The sequence below is a fragment of the Pelophylax lessonae genome (genome assembly GCF_965119305.1).
Source record: "Pelophylax lessonae genome assembly, chromosome: 2".
In the NCBI taxonomy this organism is placed as follows: domain Eukaryota; kingdom Metazoa; phylum Chordata; class Amphibia; order Anura; family Ranidae; genus Pelophylax; species Pelophylax lessonae.
The window spans coordinates 617,297,227-617,317,535 of record NC_138769.1 but is presented as its reverse complement, the minus strand read 5'-3'; the positions used below and the strand labels follow the sequence as shown (position 1 = coordinate 617,317,535).

General features: G+C 46.7%; 1 protein-coding gene across 3 annotated transcripts in view; it reads left to right on the top strand.

The window, feature by feature from the left end:
• CPAP (centrosome assembly and centriole elongation protein) overlaps positions 1–20,094 on the top strand; it is a 137,709-nt gene extending 117,615 nt beyond the window's left edge. For 2 of the 3 annotated variants that reach the window (XM_082247631.1, XM_082247630.1), the window contains exons 14-16: positions 4,357–4,476; positions 6,188–6,308; positions 19,826–20,094. In XM_082247631.1, the coding sequence (XP_082103757.1) occupies positions 4,357–4,476; positions 6,188–6,308; positions 19,826–20,018 (434 nt within the window). In that variant the 3' untranslated portion in view covers positions 20,019–20,094. The remainder of the gene's footprint in view (positions 1–4,356; positions 4,477–6,187; positions 6,309–19,825) is intronic. The other variant, XM_082247632.1, reaches the window with a different exon arrangement.
• The last annotated feature ends 215 nt before the right edge of the window (positions 20,095–20,309 follow it).

Genomic DNA, 20,309 nt, shown 5'->3' with positions numbered 1-20,309 from the left:
TCTCTGTATGGTAAGATAGAGTCCCCCTCTATCCTATAACATGGCACAGATCCCCCTACTTTGAGTGTGATTTTATGTGCAAAAAGCCAGGAGGCTTGGTTTGGGAGCTAACAATCTAATTGTATACATGTTTAAAAGATTGTAATCAGTGGCAGTCTGGGAATCTTACTGTGATAAGAATAAGGTACCTACCAGTCAGAAGCCACGGACATGTAGACTGCCTTCCTAGTCAAATCTCCAGCTATAGCAGGCCTTCCGAAGGCCATGAGGTCCGCCAGGGCCGGTACCGCCAACCACGCCAAAAAATCCCCATGCAGAGATAGTGTTGTGTGCCCTGCAGCACACCGCTATTCGGTACAGGCCGCCGCCATTTTTTTTGCTGGATTGCACGAGCCGCCATTTTGGCGTAGCCTCGTGTCTCCAGCATGGGGGCGGCCATGTTTGAGGTGATCCAAACACCTCGTGGAGCTAGGGGAGGCGCCGGAAGGCGTGCAGAGGGGCGGAGCCGCCTCCTTTCTTCCTGGGCAGCCAGCCAAAAGACTTTCTGTTTGTCAAGACAGTGCTGTAACCTGTTGCAGTTAAACTCTGAGCATCAAGTGGTGAGCCTGGGGGTCTATCTCTCTCTCTCTCTCGATCGATAGGGATCCCTAGCAGGTAACACTAAGGGGCTTTTGTGGCGCTGGGGGTCTGTGAAAAAAAAAAAAAAAAAAGTTACTGGAATAATCATGGACCCTGCCACACAAATTCCCCCACCTGTTTCCCTCGAGGGGGCCACGGGACCCGCCGGTGCACAGAGTGTAGAGGCATTTACAGCAATTTTGGAGTCTATGGTGGCTCGGGTGGAGGCGGCCTGTCAGGGACGAGGGTCAAGGAAGCGACCCCCGCCTACCCCTATATTATCTGACACCTCTGACTCAGATTCAGAGATGGTCACTGCAGTTGCAGGTCCCTCTGCAAGGGCTGTTACCTCAGGTAAAGCTCCCTCAGACAGTGAGGAGGACGTTTCTTCTCCCGCTATAATTCAGGAAGAAGCATTGGTGGACGCACTAGTTGTAGCAGTGCAGGAAACCTTAAAACTTGAGGTTTTACCGGCAGAAGCAACTGATACAGAGATTCCTTTTGGTACTAACAAGCCCATCAAAACGGTGAAGGTTTTTCCTGTACCCAAGTGTTTTGGTAATAAGATTAAAGGAGAATGGGAGCATTCTAAACGTACCTTTACTATTTCCAAGCGTATTGCTAGACGCTATCCGTTTGAGGAATCCATCATTAAGAAATGGACGGTACCACCAGTGGTGGATCCACCTATTTCCAGGCTGAATAAAGCCACGGTTATCCCAGTGGAGGACACTTCGTCCTTTAAGGATCCGGTGGATCGAAAGATGGAAGCAGAGTCCCGCACCATCTTCTCTCTGATAGGGTCAGCATTTAGACCAGTAATTGTTATTGGTCTAGTTTCCCAGACACTTACGGAATGGGCAAGATTGGTACGCCAAGACCTAAGGGGAAAAGATATTCCCCAGGAAACATCTGATTTGATGGAACAGATTATACAAGGGCTACAGTTTATCTGTGATGCAGCCTTGGATGCTACTCCCCTATTAGGGCATGCATCTATGTCAGCGGTAATCCTCAGACGTGTGCTATGGTTAAAATGCTGGTCAGCTGACCTAGGTTCCAAAAAGACATTGACGAATCTTCCCTTTCAGGGGAATCGTCTATTTGGGGCCACCCTAGATGATATCATTAAGGATGCCACTGGGGGCAAGAGCACTTTTTTGCCACAGGCTGCTAAAGCTAAGGGACCTCGCAATAAGCGAGGACCTTTCTTTACCGCCCATAAAGGGTACGTACGCCCGGCTGGAACAAGCGGGAAAGGCAAGACTCCTCCAGGAGGGTTCAAGAAAGGCTGGTCGGTCAAACAGAGGACCGACTCAGCCAAACCCGAAGCAAAGGATTACACAGCCTGAAGGTACGCCCCCACCCGGGTTGAGGGTGGGGGGACGTTTTCACCGGTATTAAGGATATTAGATCGAGCATCGACTACCACTACCGGTGCGATTCTTCCCTTCCAACATTTAAGTACTACAGGGAGCGGTAGTCACCGTTCCCTGAATAGATCTTTTCCTTTACCTTTTCCTAAGATTAGTCTCTATTCTCCACAGGAATCGGATCTGGTTGACCAGACAGACCAAGAAGCCTCTAGCCGGGTGACTTCGGTCCCTGAGGTTCAACCAGAAAAGATCATCGTTCCTGATAAGGATCAGGTGTCTGATAAATGTGTGGGAACAGAAAACGACCAGACTTTCTCGGATGGTCGGGGCAAGATAGTTCTAGGGACGCCTGGTTCAGATCCAGTCAGCGCCAGTGGTCCTAGAAATTCTAGGCTGGCCTCGTCAAGCCGGCCTGGCCGACTTGGACATTCTAGTCGCAGACGTTCCGTGGGAACTTCGTCTCAGGGAATGTCTGTGGTCTCAAGGACCAATTTACCATTGTGCTTTACAGTCGCTGGCTTTAATGGCCTGGCCATTGAGACCCAAGTACTGAAGGACAGAGGGTTGTCAGCTTCAGTCATTCCTACCCTTATTAAAGCAAGGAAAGCGACTTCCAGCAAGGTCTATTATCACACATGGAAGACTTATATTGCGTGGTGCGAATCTTTAGGATTTCCTCCACGTACCTATTCGGTGACTCGAATATTGGCTTTTTTACAAAAAGGGGTTGAGCAGAAACTAGCCTTGAGCACCATCAAGGGTCAAGTTTTCAGCATTAGCAATCTTCTTTCAGAAACCTTTAGCTACCAAGTCCTTGGTGCGGAATTTCATCCAGGGGGTGCGGCACCTGGCTCCACCAGTCCGCGCGCCCTTACCGCCCTGGGATCTTAATTTGGTTTTGTCGGTTCTACAGAAACCTCCCTTTGAAAACATCAGGGAGATTCCCTTGCTTACTTTATCCCAGAAGGTGGCCTTCTTGGTGGCTATCACTTCCGCTCGCAGGGTGTCAGAACTGGCCGCATTATCATGCCAGTCCCCATACCTAGTGATTCATAGGGATAAGGTAGTACTTCATCCTAAGCCATCCTTTCTTCCTAAGGTGGTTTCAGATTTTCATCTGAATGAAGATATTGTGCTACCTTCCTTGTGTCCTCAGCCCAAGCATCATCGGGAACATGCGTTGCATTCCTTGGATGTGGTTCGGGCAATCAGAGTATACCTGAAAGCTACGGAATCATTCCGTAAGACGGATTCACTTTTTGTGATCACGGATGGCCCCAGAAAGGGTTTGCCTGCATCTGCCGCGACCATTGCCAAATGGATTAGACAGACGGTGGTACAGGCTTATTCTATTAAGGGTCAGAGTCCTCCGTTCCCTGTTAGGGCGCACTCCACTCGAGCGCTCAGTACTTCCTGGGCCTTTCGCCATCAGGCGTCAGTGGTCCAGGTATGTAAGGCGGCCACCTGGTCGTCGGTACATACCTTTACAAAATTCTATAAAATTGATGTGACGGCATCGGCGGATGCCTCATTTGGCCGCAAGGTTTTGCAGGCCGCAATTTGAGGAGACCGGTGGTCTACCTCGAGAGTTTTTTTCTGTTTGAAAAATTTCTTTTTTGTTGAGTCTCATCATTAAGGATGAGCATTGTAAACTTCTAGTTGGCACCGGTTGGGCCTTCTAGATTGGGATTTGATTTCCATTTTCCCACCCCTCATTTGTCATACTGCTCTGGGACGTCCCGAAGGTGCTGTATCACCGAGGACTACGTCTGTCAATGAGCGATAGAGAAAAATGGATTTTTGTAAAATCTTACCGTAAAATCCTTTTCTCTTAGCTCATTGACAGACGTAGTCCCCGCCCCTCTGTTTTGGAGTTGGGTTGGGTTAAAATCTCTAAAGACTGCTTTTTGACATAACTGATTTGCTGAGGCAGAGAGAGAGAGGATATACCCTCGGGGACTGCCCCTAGGGTGTGGCCAGAGCTTTTTAATTTCCTGTCTAGTCCTGCTCCTGTGGAGGCAACATAACCCGAAGGTGCTGTATCACCGAGGACTACGTCTGTCAATGAGCTAAGAGAAAAGGATTTTACAAAAATCCATTTTTTTCTTAAGTTCATTGACGGACGCAGTACCTGACCCTCTATTTTGAGTTGGATTGGTATTACTTCTCTGACACTGCTTTAATACAAAACTGACATCCTATGCAGGAAGAGAGGGTGTACCCTCTGGGACTGCCCATAGGCGTAGCCAGAACTTATTTTTTGTCTAGTGTCCTACTCCTGTAGGGGGCAGTATAACCCTACTGATATGCATCAGGAACTGCGTCCATCAATGAGCTTAAGAGAAAAGAATTTTACGGTAAGTCAAAAATCCAGTTTTTCTTATTTTCTGCTTTCAGATTTATTACTATGCTGATGCCCAGACCACACACACAACATATCCTGATGGAATTGAAATACTTCAGTTTTCTAATGGACAAATAGGTGAGTGAGTGTTTGTTTTTACAAAGCTCCTAGCATAATAATTTATAAGGTCTACAAAGGATAACATCTAAACATTTGGTGCGTGCTTGTAAAGAAGTGAATTATTTGCTGCTGGGATTTTGTCACATCTTTCACTGTAGTTGTAAAAGGTACAAGTCAGCAACATTTACCACAGTCACAATATTGCAAATGTTACAGCTGTCTGCCCTAATCTGTTTCTAACATTTCCTTGCCCAGTTGGATTCTTGGAACCTTCAGTATGGCATTTTCATTGCAGGGCATGTCAGTCCTGTCTCTGGACAGAACAATTCATTTGATACCAAGGACTCGGTCGTCGCTGCCTTGGTGGCTTCAGAATCTGTTTCCAACATAAAGGAACACATTTCTGCCTGCATTTAAAAACATTCTGATGATGAACACTAACTTATCAGTTTGGGGGGTAGTCCTGGGCACTCTGTTGTTGCAGTAGATCTACAGGTCACTTGGCTAGCTGTCCAATGTTCGACTGACCTTTTCATAGGTAATTTTGATTCACATCCAGTCCAGCAGAGAGGAACAAGTCTCTGCAAGACAGGACTTACTGTACTACTTTTTTTTGGTGCACAGAGACTTGTTCCAGCTCTTAAAGTATAACAAAAGTAAGGCTCCATTGCTCAGTGTAGTCCTCTGGTGGTACTCATGGAATAAATGGGGATTAGGGGGGTTCAGCATGTCTGTTCCAAATGAGTCACTGTAACTTAAGCTGGCCATAGATGAGTCAGTTGACTTGACTTGATTAACTGACTTGATTTTTCCCATCCACATACTCAAGGTGGATGGGGAAATCCTCCCAACTGTGTCTTTGTATTCCCAGCCATCAGAATACACTGATCAGTCATTTCTTTTCAAATCTTTTATTTTTTTTATAGGATAGATAACAGCAAAATGAGTGCTGACTCGGGGGCAACTAAATCAGGAAAGCTCTTTACAGTTATCAGAAAGCAGTATAAACAGCCCATGGCTTCTAGGTTCAAATTCCATATCATGGATCCATCAATCCAAAAATCGAAAAGCCCCAGTCTAAAACAAATCAAATGAGGCAAATGAAAGAAGCGAAAGGGGTGAAGAACTAAAAGGGAAAGGAGGCAGAAGGGGAGACGTTTGGGACATAAGCCCCCACAGGCTTAAATCACAAAGCAGAGGGGATACCTAAGGGGTATGCCAGGCTCAAGGATGGAACAGCAGGCACGTTGTAATGGAGCCATGGCTCCCATATTTTGAAATTTGGCTTGAGTGTCTCTAAGAATACGGGACATTTTTTTCATTAATCAACAGCGTGGTCATGCGGTCTTTGACTGCTTGCCAAGGAAACAGTGTTTCCTCCAGGCTTTGGCTATAGTCTGCTTAACAGCTATGAACAAGAACATAGCCAATTTTTGTTGATGCGAAATATAGACCCAGGATAGGGTGGAGTAGAAGAGCTAGTTTCGCCTCCTTAGGGACTCTGCGGGGGAATAAAATATGTAATAGACAAAATATTCTGGACCAAAACAGTTCTTTTCAGACAGGTTATTGCTATATCAAGGAGGCTTATGAGCTCCTTTTAAAAATCGTTATTAGTGGCAGGTTTTTATTTCATTGCACTGGTTTTCTTGAAGTTCAGGGTCTTTATATAAGTATTTGATTGCTGTGGTACAATCCGTTTTGTTTATTTAATTTTCTTTTCTTTTAGAAAAGCATTTTCCAGATGGAAAGAAAGAGATAACATTTCCTGACCAGACAATAAAAAACCTCTATCCTGATGGAAAGGAAGAGAGCATATTTCCTGATGGAACAATTATAACTTCTCAGCTGTAAGTACATCTTGCACATTTCATCCAGAAGTACTCCCAAACATCTCACTTCTCATCCATACATACTACTCACACATTGATCACTTGGAATTCATAAGTACTGCTCAAATATTGAACAATTCCTATCCATAAATATGTTGTACTCCCCACACATTTTTTACTTCTCTTCATTAAGTACTTTCTACATTGATCACTTTTCCCCCCTTCATCACCAGGCCATTTTTTGCTGTTCAGTACTGCATTATTTTAACTGGCAGTTGCATGGTTATGTAACACTGTACCCAAACAAAAATGTATATAATTACTTTCACACAAATAAAGATTTGTTTTACTGGTATTTGATTACCACTGTTTTTTTTTATTTTTTTATTATATAAACGAAAAGACCAAAAACTTTGGAAACAAATAACAAAACAATATTTGTTACTTTCTGCTATAAAACCTATTCAATAAAACAAAAACATTTCTTAAATGTATGCCAAAATGTATTGTGCTATAAGTGTTTGGTAAAAAATCCCAAAAAGTGCATATTGATTGGTTTGTGTGAAGGTTTTAGCATCTACAAACGATGGGATAAATACTGGAATTTTCTTTTTTTCCTCTTTCGTTCATTGACAGACACTTCTTCTTTGACCCGTGGGTTATCCTGCTCTTCCTAGAAATAGGACACTGGGCGGAAAAAGGGTTAACAAAAGTTAACAAAGCTTAACTACGCCTACGGGACAGTTCCAGGAGGTATACTCCCACTTCCTGCCAAGTCAGGAGTAAGGACCTTGCTCCTTGATGGGATCTCTGGTCCTGGCATTTTTTCCTTTTAAAATTATTTTTTTTATTATTTTCTGTTCCTGTGAGAACTACAATCAATTTGGTTCATGTGAGAACTACAATCAACTGCCGGACTGGGCGACGGACTGGATATCCTAGATCCTTACTGTCTTCTCAGTCTGACCAGCACATGCACGCAGGTCTCAGCTCCGTGCTAGGTCAGCCGTGACCTAGTCCCTCTGGACGGGTACTGGCCTGAGAGTGAAACCACTCGCGAGGACGCACATGACCTGGTCGCAGCGTATCTCTAGCCCGCTACACCCCCCATTCCAAGATGGGGAGGTGGTCTGCCCAAAGTGGAGCCCACCCTGTTCCATGGTGTGGTTAATATTGTCCCCCCTTCTCCCTTTGTGGTCCCTCGGGGTGGACGTGGGCCCCTCCTTGGGATGGTCAGACCCCCGGATTCCCTTCCCCCCGGACCCTCTAATAGTCACGGTGGTCTTTTGGCCTTAACCTACCCCCACTGCCCCCCTTGGTGAGGTAGGAGCTGGCTTTGCCACTTGCTCCTGTAAGGGGGTGGGGGTGGATGTGGTTGCTGCTGACTGGGCTGTCCAGATCTCACACAGGGGTCTTTAACCACTTGCCGACTGCCGCACGACTATTTACGGCAGCAGTCAGCCCCTCACAGGCAAAGTGACGTAGGGGTACATTACTAGCCCGTGAGGCTCTAGGGGGCGAGCGTGCGCCGCCGTAGGCGCGCTCCTGCCCCCGCTCGCTCCCTAACTTCTCCGCGCATTTGACCGGCGGACCCGATCTCCGCCGGTCACTCGCGATCGTCCGTTACAGAGGGAGAAAGGCAGGCGGCTAATGTAAACAAAGCCGCCTGTCATTTTCCCCTGTGTAAGTGCAGAGATCATACGGTCCTGCTATGTATGATCAATATATCTCTGTAGTTACACAAACAGCCACATCCCTTTACAGTTAGAAGCATGCCCCTAGGGACACACTTAACCCCTCCTTCTCCAATAAAGTTAACCCCTTCCCTGCCAGTGTCATTTTTACAGTAACAGTGCATATGTATAGCACTGATTACTGTAGTAATGTCACTGGTACCCCCAAAAGTGTCAAAAATGTCAGTCAGGGGTCTGATCTGTCCGCCGCAATATCGCAGTCCCGCAAAAAAAATCCCAGATCGTCGCCATTACTCGTTAAAAAAAAAAAAAAAGACAAAAATATTTCCCTTAGTTAGTAAACGCAATAACTTTTGCGCAAACCAATCAAAATACATTTATTGCGACTTTTTTTTTTTTTTTTTTTTACCAAACATATGTAGCAGAAAACAAATTGGCCTAAAATGCTAAAAAAATGTAGATTTTTACATATTTTTTGGGGAATTTCATATAAAAAAAAAAGTGAAAAATTATTGTTATTTTTGCAAAATTGTCGCTTTTTTTGTTTATAGCGCATGATCAACAAATCGCACAGGTGATCAATTACCACCAAAAGAAAGCTGTTTGTGGGAAAAAAGGACGTCAATTTCATTTGGGTACAGCTTTGCACGACCGCGCAATTGTTCGTTAAAGTCACGCAGTGCCGAATCGCAAAATAGGGCCTGGTCAGGAAGGGGGTAAAATCTTCCGGGGTTTAAGTGGTTAAGCAAGTTTCCGGCCCACTGGGGGTTAGTGACTGGGGCAGGGATGTCCTCTGGGCTCTCTAAACTCAGTCTGCGGCTTTTTCGCCCTACTCGCGGCTATCCGGAAGCCTGACCAAGCTGTCCGAGTGCCTAACCGAGCTGATGATATAGCAGATGGTACTGCCAACAGATGCGCGCCTCACAAGGCCGGATCAGGCCAAAAATTGAGGCCGTGGCTTTGCGGTCTACTCGCGGCTTTCTGAGTGACTGGCCCGGGCTGTATGGGTGCCTGACCAGGCTGTCCGAGCTGCTAAAATGGCGACGATGCCGGTAGATGCGTGCCTCACGAGGCCGGGTCATTTTTAGGCCGCGGCTTTGAGGCCCACTTGCGGCTGACCGAGCTGGCTGTCCAGCCGATTGACCAAGCTGTCTGAGCTCCTAACCGAGCTGTCGATCAAGCTAACAGAGCTGCTGTTGGACTCATGTGGCCGGGTCGGGCCCCAAATTTAGGCCACAGCTTTGGGGCCTACTTGTGGCTGGCTGTCCGAGCTGATGACCAGGTTGATGGAGTAGTGGACGGGTGTGTGCCCCCCCCCCCTCTCAGGGGGGGTGGACATGTGGTCTGCCTGGCGCTCCCCTTGAAATGAACTGTGGGTGGCACTGCATTTTTTTAGCGATGTGAAGCCGCCATTATTGTGTGAGGGTACTCTGCCTGCGCGTCTGTGTCATAGCGGGCCCCCTCTTCCCCTTTCTGGGGGGCTATGTCCTATTATGTCCTCTATGGAGGGCGACCCTTTGGTCTAATAGGTGGTCCTTCTTTGGTCCTTTAGCCAGCGTCTCCTTGCGGGACTGTGGTCGGCAACCTCCCCTGCTTGTTATGTTCTCAGGGTGAGCTTAGCATATAGCGACTCTACTGAGTCCGTGCCCACGCTCTAACGGTGAGGATGATTCCTCTTTTACTGCACATTGGCATGCAAGGGCGCTGGTGCATGCACTGATTATATCGTTGCAGGAAAACTTTAAACATGGGGGATGCCGCTGCTGCTGCTGCGTCAGAGGCGCTGGTTCCCTTGGGGCCTGCAGATCCCCTAAAGCGGCAAAGGTATTTCCCTTTTCCCGCCTACTGTGACAAAATTGTAGCGAGTCAATGGAGTTGTTCTAAACGCAATATGGCGGTGCCCAAGTGTTTCGATAGACAGTATCCTTTGAAGAGTCTCTTTTTTTGAGTATGTGGGCAGTCTCAACTGTGGCTCATGTCTCCAGGCTGAAAAATTCTGCGCTCTTCATGGTGGAGGAGTCTCCAATCTTTAAAAGATCCTTTTGACGGGAAAGCTGAGACTTTTGTCCGTCACATGTTTTCTATGGCCAGTTTGGTCCTTAGGCTGTTGTTCAACATAGCATGGTGCCCCTGACTTTCCGGAGTGGGCAAAGCTTTTGCACCAGGATATGGAGGGGGAACAGATTCCTCCTGCTTTTGAGGAGCTGGTAAACTAGTTAGTCCAGGAGTTGCAGTAGGTCTGTGATGCATCTCTGGATGTGGCTCTCTTAGTCTCTGGGCTATCCATGACAGCAATGATCCTTCGGCACATGATGATATTGCTAAAATGCTGGTCTGCGGACCAGACTTTCTAGATGGCCTTATGTGATCTTCACTTTGTGGGGAATCATCTGTTTTGAGCCTCCCTGGAAAGACTTCCTCCAGAGGTTCCATAAGGACCTGGTCTGGTATGCGAAGAGAGACCTGCAGACGAACACCCCTTCTGCCTGAAGGGGCGCTCTCACCGGTATTTGGGGTGGGGGAGGACTTCTTCATTTCTTTCCGGACCCGTGGATTTTCCTGATTTGAGACAAGTGGGTCCATGACCTGATTCGGTCCGGCTACAAGATCAAGTTTTGGATCTTTTCCTCCAGAGAGGTTCTTTCCTTCAAACCTATGTTTATCCCCAGACCGCTTGCGAGGTCTCTTTGGGGTGGTGCAAGACTTGCTAGTACAAGGGGTGATTGTTTGGTCTCAGATCTCGGAACGTTTGTTTCATATTTGCAGGTCCCAGGAAGGAAAGCAAGGTTAGTCCAATCTTGGACCTCAAGCTCTGAATCGCTTTGTGTGGGTACCGATGTTTAGAATGGAGTTCATTCGTACGGTAGTGGCACCCATACACCAGGCGAATCTTCGTGCCTCTATTGATAGTAAGGACGCTTACCTTCATCTTCCGATATACATCGGTCATCTGCGCTTCCTCCGCTTGCTGTGGGCAAGGAGCATTATCAAGAGGTCTCACCTCAACCCCTCTGGTTTTCGCAAGTGTTGGACCCACTGCTAGCATCGTTGCAACAGCGGGGTACCTGGACGATCTTCTTCTGGGGGCAGAGTCTCTGATTGCTCTGAAGGACAACCTGGAGATTGCTGCGGGGACTCTGCAGGAGTTCGGTTGGAAATTACGTTTCCAGGTATTGACTCTGGTTCCGGCCACCTAGTTGACTATCTTGGTCTGTTCTGGACTCGGCCTCAGCCAGGGTGTTGCTCCCATGGGACGAGTCTCTAAAATCTGTCCACGCGAGACCTCTACAAAGAGAGATTTTTGCCATGTGGGGCATGAATCCACAGTCTCTGTACAATCTGATCCTGTTGAGCCGGGGTAAGAGAGGGTTCCTGATTTGGTGGCTTCACTCTGTCGCTTTGATGGGGTAAATATTCCTTCCTGTGTACTGGACAGTGGTCACCACGGATGCCAACCTGTCGGAGTCGGGTGGCATTTTTTTTGGCACGGAATGTGCTCAGGGAGTCTGGACTCTGGAAGAATCCAGACTACCGATCAATATACTGGACATTTCCCCTGGAGGTGTTTCATCAGTTGTGTCTCCGGTGGGGAACTCCTATGTAATCCTGCTGGCCTCTCATCTCAACAGGAAGGAGCTTGGGTTTTGTTGCATGGTCTCGGGATCCTCTGTCCGACGCCACAGACGCACTGATGGTTTTGTCTGATATGTCTTTCCTCTTCTAGAACTTCTACCAAGACTGCTGCGTAGGCTTGAGGCAGAAGGGATTATGGCCATCCTAGTGGCTCCAGATTGGCCTCGTTGGTCTTGGTACGCAGATCTGATACGGTTAGTCGCAGATGCTCCTTTGGAGACTTTCTCTTTTAGATCTGTTGGTTCACGGGCCAATCTTCCTTCTTGCTTTACATTTGCTGGCTTTAACGGCTTGGCTGTCGGAAGCCAGATGCTGAAGGCTAGGGGGTTGTCTGAATCGCTGATTCCCATGCTGCTGTATGCTAGTAAATCTACTTCTAGGTAAATTTACCATCACGTTTGAAGAGCGTACTTTGCAGATGTGAATCTCTTGGGGTTCACCGCTGCTTTTCGGTGACTCTTGAGTTTGGCTTTCCTCCAACGAGGTGTGGAGCAGCGTTGGGCCTTGGGGTACCACTGAGGGCCAGGTTCGGCCTTGGCGGTTTTCTTTCACCTTTTGACTATGTTTTCTGTGGTTCGCACCTTTTGTTCGGGGGGTTCGCCACTTGGCTCCCCCAGTGCGGTCTCCATTGCCCTCATGGGATCTCCACTTGGTGCTGTCGGTTCTTTAGTAACCTTTGTTGGAAAATATTCACGAGATTCCTCTGCTTACATGTCCCAGAAGGTAGTCTTCCTGGTGGCTTTTCCTTCTGCACTTAGGGTGTCAGAGCTGGCAGCTTGTCTTGTCGTTCACCCTACTTGGTGGTTCATGGAGATAAAGTGGTGCTTCGGCTCTGCCATTCGCTCCTTCTTAAAGTAGTTTCTGGTTTCCATTTACATAAAAGCCTAAGCACCCTAAAGAGCTTGCCTTACATTCTTTGGATGTGGCTCGAGCAATCAGGGTTTACCTGGCGATGACTGAGTCATTCTGAAACTTGGATTCCCTGCGACCATTTCCAGATCGATAGGCAGGCGGCGGTGCCGGCCTATTCAATTAACGGTCAGGATCCTCCTTTCCCTGTTATGGCGCATTTTACATGGGCGCTTAGTGCCTCTTGGGACTTCCGTCATCAGGCGTCAGTGGTGCTGGTTTGCTAGGCGGCCACCTGGTTGTCCACGCACATTTTCACAAAATTTTATAAGGTGGATGTGTTGGCATCTGCGGATGCCTCCTTTTGGCTGCAAGGATTTGCAGGCCACTGTTGGAGAGGATTAGTCCTCTGAGGGTGTACTTTTTTTGCCAAGTGAGCTCCAGTTGTTCCTGGTTGAGCTCCTCTTTTACCTGGTTGGCTACATTTAGCCTTTGAGAAGTATATTTATTGCTGTGTTTTTCCCACCCCTCATGTTGACACTGCTTTGTGACGTCCCACGAGTAGAAGAAAACTGGATTTTTGTCTTACCGTAAAATCCTTTTCTCTGATCATTAACAGACACACACAGCACCCCCCCCGTCTGTGGAGTTGGGTTATGTATTCTTCTGACACTGCTTGTTACAAAACTGAGATCCTAGAGCAGGAAGTTGGAGTATACCTCCTGGGACTGCCCCATAGGCGTAGTTAAGCTTTAACTTTTGTTAACCCTTTTTCCGCCTAGTGTCCTACTCCTAGAAGAGCAGCATAACCCACGGTCAAAGAAGATATGGAGCTGTGTCTGTCAATGAACATCAGAGAAATGATCAGTGAGTTATACACTGTCACTGTACTAAATGACACTGGCTGGGAACGGGTTAACATTTATGGGCAATCAAGGGGTTAACTGTGTGCCTACAATGTTTACTTTGTGCACTATTTTTACTGAGCGATGTGCTGATTTTTACTCCTTTTCTTTTTTACGAACACAGAGCTCTCTTCTGTCATTCGCTTAGCTGATCAGCAGATTTTGGCCATAAATCCATTGGTTGGGACCTGCTGATCAGCATACGATGTAGCCAATGATCGCACAGCTGGGGTGGCGAGCACATGCACCCCCTACGTGGAAGTGCTGGATGTAGGTCGCTGAACTATTAGTGGTTATACTGGGATGATGCCTGCAGCATCATAAAGAGTACCTGTCACTGCTTATTGCTGTCACAGCGGATATTTATATTCTATATATTTAAAGCAATAGTGGTAAAATAACAACAATATAAATTCAACTAAATAATTAAATCTAAATTGTTGCCTATAAATAGTAAAATTTATGCCATTTGTCACCATTGCACAGGATGTGTGCAGTTTTTTAGAGCGTGATATGTTTGGTATCCATTTACTTTTATACTTTACCAAACAATTGGGTATTCTGTTGTTTTTGTGCATTAAAATTCAAAAAAATGTATTTTTTCCCTCCAATTTTTTTTTTTTTAAAAACCGCTGCGCAAATGCGGTGTGACATAAAACATTGCAACACCCACCATTTTTTTCCCCTAGGGCCTCTGTGTTAAAAATAAATAAATAATGTTCTAGGCAATTGTCTAGCAAAAAATACTGATATTTACATGTAAACAAAAAGTGCCAGAAAAGGTCTAGTAGTGGATAAACAGCAGTGAACAACTAGCATTCAAGCGAACCTGTTGCTTTGCCTGCATCCCAAGTTCACTTTAGCTAACATACACATTGTTTTATCACTATAGAAGGTGATATTTTTCTCTTTCGTTCATTGGCGGACACGGCGCTCCCATAAATCATAACTACTCTACTTATATTGCCTCCTCCAGGTGTATGACTAGGCAGAACAAAAAACACTTGGCTACGCCCATGGGCCGCCCTCAGCTTGGTATATAATCCCCTTCTCTGCTCTTGGTAGTCAGTTTTAATCTGCCTAGTAAGGACCTAGGCTCCCGGTTGGGATCTCTTGTCCTTGCAATTTTCTTTTTCTCCTTTCTTACATCATTTTTTCTCCCGGGAGATCTACAATCAACTTCCAGGCCGGGCGACGGGCTGGATCATCTAGATCCAGTGATTTCCCCCCCCCCCCCCAACTCAGCCAGCGAGCGCATACAGACCGCAGCTATGCACTAAGTCGGCCGTGACATAGCCTGGCCTGCGTGTTAAACGTCTTGCAGAGTTGCATACAACCAGGCTTGGGTCTGAGTCGCAGCAGTACCGTGGCCGACAGCTCCCTTACTTCGGTGGCGAGGAGTTCTGTCTGGAGCGTTTCCCACACCATGGAAGGGTAAGTACAATCCCTCCACTCCCCTTTTTGGGTTTTTTTTTGTTTTCTGGGGTGGATGCAGGTAACTTCCAGGGAAGATCAACCTGCCTGCAGGTTCCCTCCACCCATCCTTAAAATCCCTTAGTGAGCTGGGCTTTCCCCCTTGTCTGGACCTGGAGTCTGGTGGGGGTCCCAGGGCAGAGGATGCAGCGGAGACCCCTGGGGTCTCCCCCACTGTTTGCAGTGTGGGTATAGTGCATAGGGGGACCCAGTGCCAAGACTGGTGCAGCGGAGTCTCCCCTAACATGTGTCCTACCTTCAGGAGGGGGTCCCCTTGCAGAGGGTGCAGCATTGCAGAGTGCACAGGGAAGATCCTTGCAGCATGCTGTCAGCCATTTTCCCTTAGCCTGGCTGGTCTCCGGTTGGTGTCCATGTTTGTGTAGCCCGATGATGTCACGAGGGCCATTGTCCCTTAAGATGACAGAAGCCTCCTGGGGATGCCAAAGCTCCTCCTTAGTTTCCTCTTCCTGTGCCTTGGACATATGAACAGGGGTGGCGTCCATGATGATGATGATGCTGGGTTCCCTGTTATCTCCATCGCTCTCTTTGCTGATACATACCATGAACCTTGAGGGGATCCTTTGCAGTACAAAGATGATCTTTTGGCACCACTAAAGTCTTAATTTCCTTATAGAGCCTCAGGGTCACATCTCTCCCACTGACCCCCTCATAGAGGTAGCGGGTCCCTGGGAACCCCAGCTTCCCATGGTTGCACTGACGGCGGTCCTGCAGTCCTTAGTGTCCTAGGTGAAAGTGGCGTGTGGGCAAAGGCCTAGGAGGAAGCGTCCCCAGACTTCCCCTGCTCAGGCTGTCTCATCTGATTCTGAGCCTGATGCTGCCATGGACGCTTAATATTACACCCCCAGATCCATCCTATAGTGAGGATGGTTCCTCCACGGTCGCAGCAGTGAATGAAAAGCGACCGTAGACGCACTTATCACTGCATTGCGTGAGACTTTAAAAATGGAGGATGCGGCTGATGTAGCCACGGACGTGCCTGTGTCGTTTGGAACGCACAAGTCACCTCGCACTCCAAAGGTGTGCATTATTTTTTCAGGTTTTCCTTGAGGGAATGGGAACCAACCAAAATTACCTCTTGTGGTCCCCAAACATTTTGCTGTACGTTGCCCTTTTGAGGAGTCCCTTTTTAAAAACGTATACTAGTTCACCAGTGGTGAACCGTCCTGTTTTCAGGTTGAATAAAGCAACCATGATCCCAGTAGAGGAATCCTTGTCCTTTAAGGTCCCGACTGCCAGGAAAGCTGAGGATGCGGCACGCATGTTTACTATGGGTGGTTCGGCATTGCAGCCAATCTTTGCCTCAGCCCTGGTGTCTCAGACCCTAACTGAATGGGCCAAGCTTTTGATGACCTGGGGAGTCAGCAGGTACTGCTTATGTTGACTTAGCGGACCAGTCGGTCCATGGGTTGCAGTTTATTTGGTCAGCACAGGAGCTCTAGCCAAAGCTGCATCACAAACTTTCTGTTTCAGCGGTGGTGATTAGGCGCATGCTGTGGCTTGAAAATTGGCCTGCAGACCAAGCCTCTAAGAAAGCTCTCATTGATCTGCTCTTTCAAGGCGATCACCTGTTTTGGGCTACCCTGGATGACATCATTAAGGCTATCACGGGAGGGAAGAGTACCCTTACTGCCACAGTCAAGGAAAGGAGCCTCATCCCAGATGGGGCCCTCCTTCTCACCCAATAGAAAATTATTTAGTGCTTCTGGGACGGAGAATAAGGGAAATAGATCTTTTAAATCTTCCCCAGGAGATTCCAAGCAACCTTGGTCTGGTAACCCTAGAGCTAGCTTCTCTGGACCAGCAGACAAGACCCCTTCAGCATGAAGGTCTGCCCTCACCGATTATTGGGGTGGGGAGACATCTTCGCTGGTTTCTGGCCCCGTGGACTTCTTTTGTGAGCATCAAGGAGATCCGCAAAATGTTTCTTTTGGGGGTATCCAGAAAGAGGGGCAAAGTTTGTTCTTTTTAGGTCCTGAGTCTCCTTGTGCAGATTTAATTCCTGTAAAGGTTCAGGTAATGTCTGAACTACCCAAGGTTCCCCCCTATCCCTGCCCTGGGAATTTAATTACCTTGGTCTGATTTTTAATTCTGACCAGGGTGGTCCTTCCTCTGGGCAAATTTCAGGAACCACAGGCAATGATTTACCGGCTGCTGTCACACAGATAGTTCTCCTGATTTGCATACAGGGTCTGAGTCTGGTGGTATCCACCTTCAAGACAATCCTACATGCAGCTCCTTTAGCAGGTTCGACTCCACAGGAGGATACTGAAATTTGTGGCAAGATCATGGGTTCGAAGACACCGCAGGCGTCCAAGGGCTACACAGTAAGGCCAGCATCATTCTCGGCTCAGGCTTCTTGCAAAGAATCAATAGCGAGGCTCTTTCAATCATCCTGGTGGCCGTAAACGTCACTTGGGGGGCTTCATCTCCGAGAAGACCAGTTGTCCCAAGGGCTAATCTACCATACTGATTTACAGTCCTGGTTTTAATGGCTTCGCTATTGAAAGCCAGGTACTGAGGGATAGAGGTTTTACCTGGATCAGTGATCCCTACCATGGTGAAGGTGAGGAAGTAATTTACCAGCAAGATATATCATCGTATGTGGAAAGCGTACATTTGTTAGCGTGAATCGACTGGTGCTCATCCTCGATCCTTTTCTGTGGCTCGGATCTTAACCTTTCTTCAATGGGGGGTGTTGATTAGAAGTTGGCCTTGAGTACCATCAAGGGCTAGGTATCTGCCCTGGCATTCTTCTTTCAGCGACCCCCAGCCACGCACTCTTTAGTTCGTACCTTCATTCAGGAGGTTCAACGTGTGGCTCCACCTGTACGGTCTCTTTTGCCGCTATGGAATTTAAATTTAGTGCGTTCTGTTCTCCACAAACCTTCATTTGAGAATATTTGGGAGATTTTCTTGTCTACATTATCCCCGAAGGTGACATTCTTGGTGGCCATAACCGCTGCCCACAGGGTATTGGAATTGGCGGCATTTTCCTGTCCCAGTCCCTATTTGGTGGTCTATAGGGATAAAGTGGTCCTTCGTCCCTGTCCATCATTCCTGCCCAAAGTTATTTCTACTGCCATTTGAATGAGGACATTGTGTTGCCTTCTTTGTGTCCCAAGCCAGCTCATCTCAAAGAATTTGCTTTGCTACCTTGGATGTGGTTTGTGTGATTCAGGTGTATCTGGCAGCTACGGAGTCCTTTCAGATGTCAGACTCGCTTTTTGTGGTTACGGCGGACCAAGAAAAGGGCTGGCCGCTTCGGCTACCATTTCCAAATGGATCAGACAGACGGTGACTTGGGCTTATTCCTTTAAATGTCAGGTTTCTCCTTTCCCTGTCATGGCACATTCTACTCGGGCTCTGAGTGCTTCTTGGGCTTTCTGTCATCAGGCATCAATATTGCAAATTTGCAAGGCAGCCACTTGGTCATCGGTGCATACCTTCACAAAATTCAGATAGATACTGTGGCATCTGGGGATGCTTCTTTTGGCTGCAAAGTTTTGCAGGCAACATGTTGTTCCCTCTTGAGGGGTGTTTTTCTTTAACCACATAACGACCGCCCACCACAGATATACTGCGGCAGGCAGCCGCTGCCGAGCAAAATGACAAAGGGGTATGTATGGGGCTCTAGGGGGCGAGCTCCCGCTCGTTCCCTGACATCCCTGCGCGGGTGGCCGGTGGCTCCGATGTCCGCCAGCCACTCGCAATCTCCCACTGGAGAGGGAGAAAGGCAGACAGCTGATGTAAACACAGCCTTCTGTCATTCTCCCTGATGTAACTGCAGAGACTATATACGATCTTGCTATGTAGGAATCGTATGTCTCTGTGGTTACATCACAAGCCACACCCCCCCACAGTTAGAATCACGCCCCTAGAGATACATTTAACCCACTCATCACCAATGAAGTTAACCCCTTCCCTGCCAGTGTCATTTCTACAGTAACAGTGCATATGTATAGCACTGATTACTGTAGTAATGTCACTGGTACCCCCAAAAATGTCAGGGAAGGGTCCGATCTGTCCGCCGCAATCCGGCAAAAAAAAAAATCGCAGATCGCCGCCATTACTAGTTAAAAAAAAAACAATAAAAATGACATAAATCTTTCCCGTAGTTAGTAAATGCACATCTTTTGCGCAAACCAATCAAAATACGCTTATTGCAATTTTTTTTTTTTTACCAAACATATTTAGCAGAAAACAAATTGGCCTAAAATGTTAAAAAATTTAGATTTTTACATTTTTTTTTTTGGGGAATTTCATATAAAAAATGTGAAAAATCTTATTTTTTCAAAATTGTCGCTCTTTTTTTGTTTATAGCGCAAAAAGTAAAAATCGCACAGGTGATCAAATACCACCAAATGAAAGCTCTGTTTGAAATTGATGTCCTTTTTTTCCCCCCCACATTTGGGTACAACGTCGCACGACCCCTTTGTCTGTTACAGTCACGCAGTGACGAATCGCAAAATAGGCCCTGGTCTTTGAGCAGCCAAATCCTCTGGGGCTTATGTGGTTAAACCTTTATTTTTCAGATGGGGCTCTTGTGTCCTGGTTAAGGGCTCTTATGTTTTAGCCTTGGGTTATTTTCACCACCTGTCATTTTTCCTTTTGGTACGGCTTTCTGATGTACCACTATTGTTTTATGGAGCGCTGTGTCCATTGCTGAATGAAAGAGAAAAAGGGATTTTTGTACTTACCGTAAAATCCATTTCTCTGAGTTCATTGATGGACACAGGTTTTTGATGCTGATTACCTAGAGCAGAGGGGGGTGGGGGTGTTGTATACCAAGCTGAGGATGGCCCATGGGCTTCAGGTGTTATTTTGTTCTGCCTACTCCTGGAGGAGTCAATATAACACAGTAGTTATGATTTATGGGGCGCTGTGTCCGTCGATGAACTCAGAGGAATGGATTTTACGATAAGTACAAAAAAATCCAATTTTTTTTTAAATTGTTTTACAGAGATGGAACCAAAATAATAGAATTTGACAATGGTCAGCGAGAACTGCACACCCCCCAATTTAAAAGGCGAGAATATCCAGATGGTACAGTTAAGACTGTGTACACCAATGGCCAGCAGGAGACCAAGTATGCATCTGGGAGAGTTCGTATTAAAGACAAAGATGGCAATGTCATTATGGACATGAAAATGTAATAACATAAGATTACTGATGGTGTATTTATTTATGAAATGTAATTGTGTATATATATATATTTTTTTTTTTATTAAAAGCAGATTTATTGGTGTACAATTGTGTGTATGTATATATAAGCTGTACATATATTTTTTTAATGACCTTTTTATTTAAATACATTTTACTAATGTAATAATAAACTATATCTTAAAGTCTCTGTGTGTGCTGTTAAAAAATAAAATGTTGCTTTACACCTCAATTTGAATGGAATTGGTGTACAAAATATGCTTTTATTGTGGTGCCAGGGAGCC